Source organism: Propithecus coquereli, unplaced genomic scaffold (genome assembly GCF_000956105.1).
Source record: "Propithecus coquereli isolate 6110/MARCELLA unplaced genomic scaffold, Pcoq_1.0 Scaffold591, whole genome shotgun sequence".
Taxonomy (NCBI): domain Eukaryota; kingdom Metazoa; phylum Chordata; class Mammalia; order Primates; family Indriidae; genus Propithecus; species Propithecus coquereli.
In genome coordinates, this window is record NW_012151852.1 from 371,454 (window position 1) to 381,666 (window position 10,213).

At 46.1% G+C, this 10,213-nt stretch overlaps 1 protein-coding gene across 1 annotated transcript in view; it reads left to right on the forward strand.

Annotated features, from left to right (window-relative positions):
* The window catches only part of MLLT4 (myeloid/lymphoid or mixed-lineage leukemia (trithorax homolog, Drosophila); translocated to, 4), a 119,862-nt gene extending 116,932 nt beyond the window's left edge, over positions 1-2,930 (forward strand). Inside the window, exon 30 of the mRNA XM_012658958.1 lies at positions 779-2,930. Within this exon, the coding sequence (XP_012514412.1) occupies positions 779-932 (154 nt within the window). The 3' untranslated portion in view covers positions 933-2,930. The remainder of the gene's footprint in view (positions 1-778) is intronic.
* Positions 2,931-10,213: the final 7,283 nt, after the last annotated feature.

Below are 10,213 nucleotides of genomic sequence, written 5' to 3' on the forward strand. Positions count from 1 at the left end.
GGATTGAAATTTCAGAGACTTCATTATCAGCTCAGATGTTTCCCATTGTACAAAATCATGTGGGCATACAAGCTTTTTAAATTTTGTGTTGCTAGTATAGTTCTGATTCAGACCGTGAAATGGGTCCTGGGCTTACTTGTAAGAAAATTAGAAGCAGTAGGACCTGCTGCTCTCTGCTTCCACCAGAGAAGGTTGAAAAATCAAGGACAGTGTCCAAAGGTCTTGTTAGACCAAATAAGGCCAACTCTGATGGTGTACAAAAAAATAAGTAGACTTCATGGTTTCACTGAATGTCCTCACCTAGATTGTAGTTAGAAATGCTGTTGCCCCAACCATTCTTAAAATATTGAAGCTGAACTAACCAGAAAAATCTTCAGTACCATTCTATAACTTACTATTAAATTAGGTATATTTATAGATGCCTCAGGTATGTATAAGATTCATTAAAATGTTGTATTTTAAAACTGTACCCCTCAGTTAAACTTGTTTAACTGATAAGAATTACCTGCTTGCTAAAATTTAACTGATTTGTTTTTTGAGAGTTGAATATGACTGGGGATAGTTGATGTTTTAATAAGCAGAACATTTTGCCCTTTTTTTCCCGTGTGGGTTTAAATACAGCCCCTATAATTTTAATTAAAGGAAAAATAATAGCAAAATTTAACAAAGAATGAGTCTCTGAAAATTTTAATTAGTTGCCCATTATACAAACTTACCTAATTGTTAACAAGTTATTTCTACTTTAACCAGTAATCTTTTGTATTTCTCTCTCATGCAGCCAAGAGGCAGATTTACCTGGAAGTTCTGGAGCCCCTGAAAACTTGACATTCAGAGAGCGCCAACGTCTTTTTTCACAAGGTCAAGATGTGTCCAATAAAGTAAAAGCTTCTCGTAAATTAACAGAACTGGAAAATGAACTGAACACAAAATGAAAAACGGGAGAAGGGCACCTTGTATTTACCCCAAAATTCTCTCAGTTGTGGGTTTTAGGTGTGAGTTTGAAGAGGAAAGAAGGGGGAGGTTATATTGCTGAGTGATTAATAATTTCTGTTTTTAAAATGGTTGGGATTTAGAGATGTTTCAATTCCAAGGAATTTTATTTTACTTTACCAAGAGATTGTCATTTATGTAATTTAAACACTGTTTAATTTCTTAATTATCTGACTCACATGAAGATAACTTTTTTGTTAGTTTCATTTTTGGAGTCTTGGGTTCAAAGGGGATAGAATGAGTGGCAGGAGGAGATAATGGGATGTGTCTTCTCTCTCATCTTCCCCCATAATCAACCTAGGAGCACAAAGAAGTTCTATTTCTCTTCTTTTTCAAAAACCAATTTAGTCATCAAACAGAATAGCTCGAACTACTCTGACTGTTGTTTGCACTATTTAGCAGCGACTACACACTGTTGTACAGAAGAGAGAACACATGAAGGTATGGTCTCCACGTCACCTAATCCGGTCTGCTCGTAAGATGTCCTTTTAGTCTGCCTTGTGCAGCAGTCCAGATGGCAGCTTCCTGTAAGTAAGATGATGCACACTTGAGACTGTTCTGTCTCATTCCATACAAGTCTAAGCCCTCCTGATCAATTCTAAATATTTGATTTAAAAAAAATTCTGAAGAAAATTTTAAGAATTTAAGCTTAGGTGATTTTATTTTTATAAATACCAGATTATTGTTAGACTTAATTAAATCATTGGTGGATTTAAAGATGACAGCTATGTTAGAAAATTAACTAATAGTTTAGATATTTCAAGGGCTCTCTGAAAGAGGATGTCTCTGGCTGAACAGTGTTCGTGTGACTAGGAACAAAAGTATCTGAGGACAGGACGTTGGTGGAGACACTCAAGCACAGCTATCACTCAGATTCCAGATTTGTAGGAAATTTGCACTGATGGGCTAGCACACACAGGGAAAGGGAGAGGTTCAATTACATATGGCATCTGTAATTTAAATATTGTAAGAATAACTCTTATGGCAGTTCGGGCTATTTTTTTATAGTATAATAGAGTTATTTAATTTTGATTTGTATAATTTTTAGTTACCACTGTCGTTTCTTCAGCTATGGACCTATGGTTGGTGTTGGGGAGATGGGCCTCTGTCTTACACTGTGTGATGTGAAGATGATAAATTACTTGTGACTGTAAGGAGATTTTCTATTTGATACAGCCCTGTGCTGCGGTCCAGGATGTTTTTGTTCTCCTACAAATATGTATGTTAGGAAAATACGCACACTTTCAAAGAGAAGAATAGAGGCTTTTGCTGCCTTAGAAATCACTTTTAATAAGAGTTGTATGATTAATCATTAAAAATGCGAGTGTAAATATTTTTGTGTGTCTATCAGGGTTCTTATTTGAAAGTGTGCTTTTACCACTACCCTTGTTTCAATAAGAGAGTGCAGTGGCCCTGCGTGTGTATGAAGGATTTGCTTGTTTGCTCCAGAGGTTCTAGGAAAAGCAGGCTCCTCCCAGGTATTTCGAGAGCACTGGCAGCCTTAAGGTGACGAAATCCACACTTTCCCTAAGGAAAAGAGATGCAAATGAATTACTTCTCTGTTAATATATAGAAAAACAAATACACATAAGTACATACAAATACATGTAAATATCTACATACAGGGATATTTGTATGTGTGGTTGTAAAACCCCTAAACAAGTGGATTTGGCCATCTTTGGACAGTGAGGTCAAATGTGAATATATGTAAAAGTGCTTTTCATAACTCTGCATTACTATGGAAAAAACATCAAAACTGCTGTAGTTTTCCATTTCTACTGTATTTGAGTTGCAACCTATTTTTAATAAACTTTGTATGTATTTAAGTGTATTTGCTATTATTTTGAAAGTGCTGACAAAGTTTATATTTGTAACATCAGCCTTCCTCTCCCCTGTCTTTTTTCATCTGTTCATTCATTCATTAAACATTTCCTGAGTATCATTTCTGTGTCGGACAGTGGTTTTTCATGGGGCTGTGTCTGGCTAGCTGGCTGGTAGCTCTCACAGCAGTCTCATGTGCAGTTCCACCGCCGGGGCCTTCGTGACGTCAGCGTTGCGTGCAGCAATCCCAGCGGGTCACGTGGACCGTTTCTCAGTTATCCTGCCCCTTCATGGCCTCTTTGAAATTCCTAACTGTACCCAGCAGTAAGCAAACTGTGGAAATACAGTGTCCTGGTGAAATGCGTGTGAGTGCAAGAACCACTCAGAGTGGCGCCTGTAAAGAGTGCGTTTATCAGACAGGGACACGGCGGAGTGATCAGCATGCGGGATCTACGGGCCTCCCACAGTGCCTCTGAGTCTGCTTCCTCTGCCCTGGCCTGTTCCAGTGTACTTCTCCTGCAGCCTGTGAGCAGGAGGGCAGGCACGGGCAGGTCAGATGCTGCACAGTGCAGACGGGAGGAGTGACCTTTGAGATCTCTTGCACAGCGGAGTGACTGTAGTTAACAGTGTGTTGTAAAAATAAGTTAAAAAGGACTTTCACAGAGGAAGGAGTGTCTTAGGATCATAGAAACTTGTGTAGACATTGGTAGGACAGCATGTTTACATACTGGAACCATAATATTCATTTTTACTATATTTTGATGCCTAAAAAGTTACTTTAAAGTTTGGGAAGACAAATCCCTGTAGACTCAGTTTCATCTCAAGGCCTGTGTTTCTGTTGCTATTAATGGAAATAATGATTCTGATCTGCATTGACTTCAGTGGTCTGTCATATGGATCAGCAAAGTTCTTGATGATTTTCTGGTCCATACCATTGAACAAAATTCCCTTTATGTTTCATTGAATGGGAAACTGATTTCAAAGAATTAGTTAGATTTAGTAACATTAAACAAGAGTTAAGGGCAATGACTTGCAGAAAGGAAAATACATGCAAAAAGTTTATTCTGGTATTTCATCCAGTTTATTCAAAGAAGTCACGTAACCCCAAAAGATATATTAACTATATTAGAAGGCAGATTGGGATATAGAAGCCAATTTCTTGTGTATTTATCCAGTAAATATTTGCGGGTGCCTGCCCTGCATCATCAGGTGACTGGTCTCACAGTGGTTGCCTGGTATCCCAAGCACCTTGTCTCTACCCTCACAATGCATAGTTCTAGGAAGACAAATACATGCTTTATATAAATATATAGTTAGTAACTATTAATTGTATAAAGGAGGTGTATGGGGCACTCTGAGGGTAGACAGACCCATTTACAATTACTGTGGGGAGGGTAGACTTTTTTGAGAAAATGATTCTCTCTTTGGAGAAAGAAGACAGGCTGGAGTCAGAGCCCGGGCAGGGGAGGTGCAGGCAGTGGGGCTGGACCTACCAGGGGGCAAAGCAGGGGGATTTTCTAAGACGATGGGGAGAAGTTTGGTTTATATTCTTCATGCAATGGGAAGCCTTTGCCTGGTTTTGAAAAAGCGTGTGGGGCTCCGCAGCTTGCTTAGGAGGGTGACTCTGGTCACTGGAAGGGGAGGGGAGCCACGAGGAGGCTTGTGCAGAAGTTGGGGTGGGCAGGCCTGATGTTGAGTGACCAGAGGGGGTGTCACCCAGCGAGGAGGGCACAGTGGGGTCTGGAGTTGTTGGCACAGTTTGTTACAGAGGTGCCCAGGAGCAGATTGGGAAAGATGTCAGGGAAACTTCGCCTTCCCTTCAAATAAGAACCCGTAACCATGGCTTTTAGGTTGAGAACGGTACACTCACATGTTACTTCAGTGGATTAGATCTTATTTTTTTCTGCTCTTCTAAGGCTTATGTTTTATTCTTTTATAGAGATTATAGGCCTAAATGAATGGTGTTAAATTGGGGACAGTGATTCCAGCTTCAACTTGGCATTTTTAAAAATATAAAACATTACGTAATCTAACCCTTCTCCCCAAAATAAAGAGACCTGGGAAACACCAGGTTAATTGTACAGTTTGACTCATTAACAGCCATGTGAGTTGTATTTAACTCATGCTAGTTTTGAGCCCAGGGCCTCATGAAGCATACGCAACTCACACATCTCTTCATCTTGGGAGCCGTGAGAACTATTTTTCAAGTTGCACGTAACTCACACAGAAAACAATAAAAAAATAATAAATTTTTCATTAAATTAGGATTGTTTTGTTTTCAAAGGTTTTATTTTTGTAATAAAACACCATGGCCCCAAGGAAAACACTTTTTTTCCTAGTGTGGCAGTCAGTATTAAAAAATGTCCCGCCTGCCTCCCCCCAATTTTTTTTTTCCATGAGAACAGCCCCAGAAATATAAAAATAGCCTGAGTTGAGTAAAATATGTAACATGCTCTAAACAGCATATCCAAAAAAGGGAGATGGGCCAGGCATGGTGGCTCATGCCTGTAATCCCAGCATTGTGGGAGGCCCAGGCTGAAGGATCACTTGAGGCCAGAAGTTCGAGACCAGCCTGAGCAACATAGCAAGACTCCATCTCTACAAAAAATTAAAATCAGCCAGGCATGGTGGTGCACACCTGTTGTCCCAACTACTTAGGAGGCTGAGGCAGGAGGATCGCTTGAGCTCAGGAGTTGGAGGATGCAGTGAGCTGTGATTGCGACACTATACTCCAGCCTGGGCCACAGGGTAAGACCCTGTCTCAAAAAAATAAAAAAAGGGGGCGCGGAGCTTAGCCAGGTAGTGCTGGGCCTTTGATTTGTCCTGATTTCTACTACTGTCATCACCTAAATACTTGAAAATTACTGACGTAGATACAGAAGCTGACCAGAGTCCTCCACATCTTTGTGGACCGAGAGTGTGACTTCTTCACTGAAGCTCTTTCCCTTCCTGTAATGTGTGACGTTTATTGCTCGCTGTTTCAGGCCGTTTCATTGGTCTTCAGTTTATAATAAAGCGATAGCTCAGAGAAGACTGGTGTTGCCTTACATAAATAGTTTGATCAGGGCATGCTCAGAAAAAATTCTTATCTCCTATGACAAAAAAAGAAAAGGAATTAGTGAAATACGAACAAAAGTAGGAACTCAGGATGAAGGAAGAGTGCAAATGTGAGGACGCATCGGCAGATTCAAGTGGGAAGAAACTGCATGGGGCTCCTGGCGTCCTGGCTGTGACCAGCGCCGTGTCATCGGAACAGGAGTGACACGGATGCCTTCGGGGAGGAAGTTGCTCAGCGTTAGGTTCTAAGAGGAGTTCTGTGGCGCTGGACGTGGGTGGTACTGAATATTCTCCACTCAGGACTTTGCGGGGCGGACTCACGCACACAGGCGGGGCTCTGGCTGTTCAGGGCAGACGCACATGCATAACTCAGTGAGGCTTCCAGTCGGAATGTCCAGAGCCAGGGGTGGTAGAAGTAGTGTAAGCATTTTATTCAGCAGCTGTGTCATGGGGGAAAGAGCCTTCAGTGTGGAGCTGGGCTGAACTCTGCACACAGCAAGGACAAATGGGAATTTCTTTTTTTTTTTTTTGAGACAGAGTCTCATTCTGTCACCCACGCTGAAGTACAGGGGCATCATCATAGCTCACAGCAACCTCAAACTCCTGGGCTCAAGGGATCCTCCTACCTCAGCCTCCCGAGTAGCTGGGACTACAGGTGCTACCACCACACCTGGCTAATTTTTCTATTTTTAATAGAGACTGGGTCTCGCTCTTGCTCAGGCTCAAGAGATCCTCCCTCCCAGGCCTCCCAGAGTGCTGGGATTACAGGCATGAACCACTGCATCTGGCTGACAAATGGGAATTTGTAGCCAAGGAACAAGGTAGAGTCGGTGGATAGACAATGACTAAGAGGACACTTTGGGGCTGGAGGGGATTCTGGCTAAACTGACCTGCCAGGATTCTTGCTGAAGGCAGGCCAAGGTGACCCCCTGGAGGATGACGAACGTGATCAGATGTCCAGCGTGGGCGTGGGGGATTCTCGCCAAACTGACTCGGCAGGCGGGGTTTTGCTGAAACTGGTCAGTGCACACGTGAGGCCTGGTCAAGAAAGGCATGGAGGAACCCAAGATCTGGTTAAGGAAGGAGTCCTTGTCACTGGTGCCAGGAGAAACGGGCATCCTCATTGCCAGTCAACAGTGATCACATCGAATGTCACTGCCTGTCACCACTACTGAACTGTGAGCTCTGAGACAGCTGACACTTTTCCTCATCACTGTTTTCCTGGCATACACTACATGCTTAGTCAACAATTGCTGCATAAATAAGTGATAAGGACATGGCGTACTAGAAACATACCGGAATGGGGGCCAGAAAACCTCTGTCCACCCCTGGCCAGCTAGCACTGCCGTCTCCTCGAGCTTGTTTCCACATCCTTACGACACAGGCGGTGGTCCGGAGCAGCTCTGTCCGTCGAAATATAATGCCAGCCACTTTTCAAACGCTTCATCTTCTAGTTAACCACATTAACACAGTAAAAGGAAGCTCAGGTGAGCGCGAGTGTGGGACTGTTAGTGACCAGCGGGAGCTATGAGCATTAAAATATGGAGGTCACCTTTGACAACGCCTACCACTGGTGTTAATCATTAATAACGTCCAAGGGCTTTTTACATTATTGTTCCTTCATCTGAAGCCAACTTGGGCATTGCATAAGGCAAGCGGTGTTCTCTTTTGCACAAATGGGGAAATTGAGGCCGAGAGGTTCCAGTTACCGTCATTGATTTATTGTTGGCTAGTCTGTATCAAATGCTTTGAGACCATAACCCAAGTGAAGAGAAGGTGGGTCACAGTCCCAGCCCTGGACTCCCAGCCCTGGGCTTCTGTCCCCGCTGCCTGACGTCCCCTCTGTCACTGAGCTCTCCTTAGTTGCAGAAGGCACATTTGCAAACAGGTGCGGAGCAGTGAGTGTGTAATGAGAAGTTACACAACTTCTGGCATAGCTGTTTGTAGTTCTTACCAATGAAAAACTATTGCAACTTACCTACCAGAAACTAATACAGACTTATGGCTTAGTTACTACCTTTGAAGATGGTAGCTTAAAAATATGATTATACTTCAGATGATAGAATTGTATGATTTTTCTCTAGGGAGGAATAAAATTATTCTGGGCATATTGCTCTATCAAAATCCACCCATCATCCAGAACCATCTCTCCACCCTGCACCTGGAAGTGATCCCTCCTACCCGACATTCTCTAATACTCAGGACCCGTAACGAGAGAAGCATGTTACTGCTGGCATGGGGATCTGTCTTAAGGAGAAAACTGCCTTTCAAGGTTTAGGGCAAGCGTGAAACTGCCCTGCATGGGACAGAGGAACCCGTTGCTGCCTCTGACAGGATGCCGTGGACAAGAGTGAGATGGCGTGTGGGCCCTGTGTGGGGGCAGAGGAAGCAGGCCACAGGGGCGACTACAATGGCTGAACCGTCCATCGGCCATTGGGTGGTGTGACACCCGCTGTCCAGGAAGCCTGTGACATGTCTGCAAGTGTCACTCGGGTGTACGCTGGAGAAGCAGCCAAGTGGCCCCGTCTGGCAGGACGACCTGTGAAGAGGAGGAACCCAGAGGCGGCGGTGACTGCAGAATGGTCTTGGTGACGGTGCATGGAAGCGCAACCCAGGCCGCTCTGGCCTGGGCTCGGCCTGAGAGACCCGCCGGCGTGGGTGAGTCTGCACAGAGCGCAGGCAGCCTCGGTTAGCGCGCTCTGTCAACTCCATGCGAGAAGACCGGGCTGCTCCGGGACCTCCAGAGCCCTTTGTGTAAGCCGGCTGGTATTTGAGCACTGCGAGTCGAATGAACGCCCAGTTCATTTTCTAGACCTTTTAGATTTTAGTAGATAGCAGGCTGGTCCTCAGGGGGGCTTAGACCCCAGTTTGAAAAACCCAGTTCAAGTCTATTATAAACTTGTAGAGATACCCAGGCGCACTCATAAAACGTCACATTTTATTTCGAATGTTACCAGCCATCAATTTTTTTTTTCTCTAGAAAACCAGCATTTACTTTTACATTTTGCAAAAATGTTTACCATATTCTAAATGGCAAATTTGTGCTTTTTTGTTTTATGTTGTTTCATCTAAGAAATGCATGCATGTAGTTTTAAAGCATCAATGGTGCAGAAGCCTTATCAACAAGGTCAGTCTCCTGCCATCCTCCCCACCCGTGGTCCTTCTAGCCAAAGGAAAAAGCGATTTTTTTTTTCTTTTTAGTTTTGGACCTTGAATGCACAAGATATTCCGCACTTCATAGCTCATAATTCTCTCTGTCGATGCCATGTCTCCAGCCCGGGCCTCTGCTTTATTTACTTTTTCCTCCCCCATCTCCGACTCTCACACAGTCCCCACTGTGGACAGGGCCAGGCTGCTCTGTCTGCTCTGTGGTCTTTGTGGACAGTTCCTCACATGGCGCGGGCGGCCCGGGCTGCAGGCCTCATGGGTTCCCTGTTCTCTCCCGAGTCTGAACTTCAGTCTGTGCCCATCTGTTGTTGCTCCCAGAGCACTGGGCTCCAGCTTGCCGGCACCCCCCTGCCACTGAAACCACCCAGGAGGCGCCTGGGGAGGCTGCCAGGAGTAGGCCTGGCTGCCTGTCTCGTAGGTGCCATCATGAGTGTGCCTGTCACGCGTGTGCACTCGTGGACGTACCCGGCCCCTTCTCACTGGGAGGGCCGCACCCTGGTCCACAGGGGCCTTACCAACCCCAGAGGGTGGAAGGGACGCCCTTCCCTCCCCCACAGACATGCCAGCCCGTGGTAAGCCTCTGGCACCCAGTAACCCCTCTCTACAGCCATCAGCCATGTCTGGCGGTCCCCGGTGGGCATACCCATTGCCCTCCCTCCTGTGGTTTCCATTCGTTCCGTTACTCCGCAGGCGCTGGACGCTCCTTCCCACGCCCTCCCGGGCTGGGGGCCTTCCCTGCACGGGACGGGCTGCCGTGGAGTTGCGTGTCCTCGCGGCCTCGGTCTGAGGCCAGGGTAGGACAGCAGGCAGGACAGGTGCGCCACCGGATGGTTGGACCAGCATGCTGGATGGAGGGGAGAGCGTGAGTACCCGACACCGTTCCCCGCGGCAGGGTGCCCGGCTCCCCCGCCCCATCCCCGCCCCCGTGCGGAGCCCCGCCCAGTGCCCCAAGCAGGGAGAGTCGCAGGGCCGCCCCCCAGCCGCGTTCAGAAGTCTGGTGGAGCTCCTGGTAGAGCTCAGAGCCCACCACGCCTCCCACCCTGCCCTGCCCCTCCTCGCACTTCTCCCCCGCGCCCCTCCCCCGCGCAGCGCTCGCGCCCCCTCCCCGCGTGCGCCGGACCACCGGTGCTGGGGAGGGGCGGTGAGCTGAGGGCCCTAAAGCAGGGTGTCTGGGGCG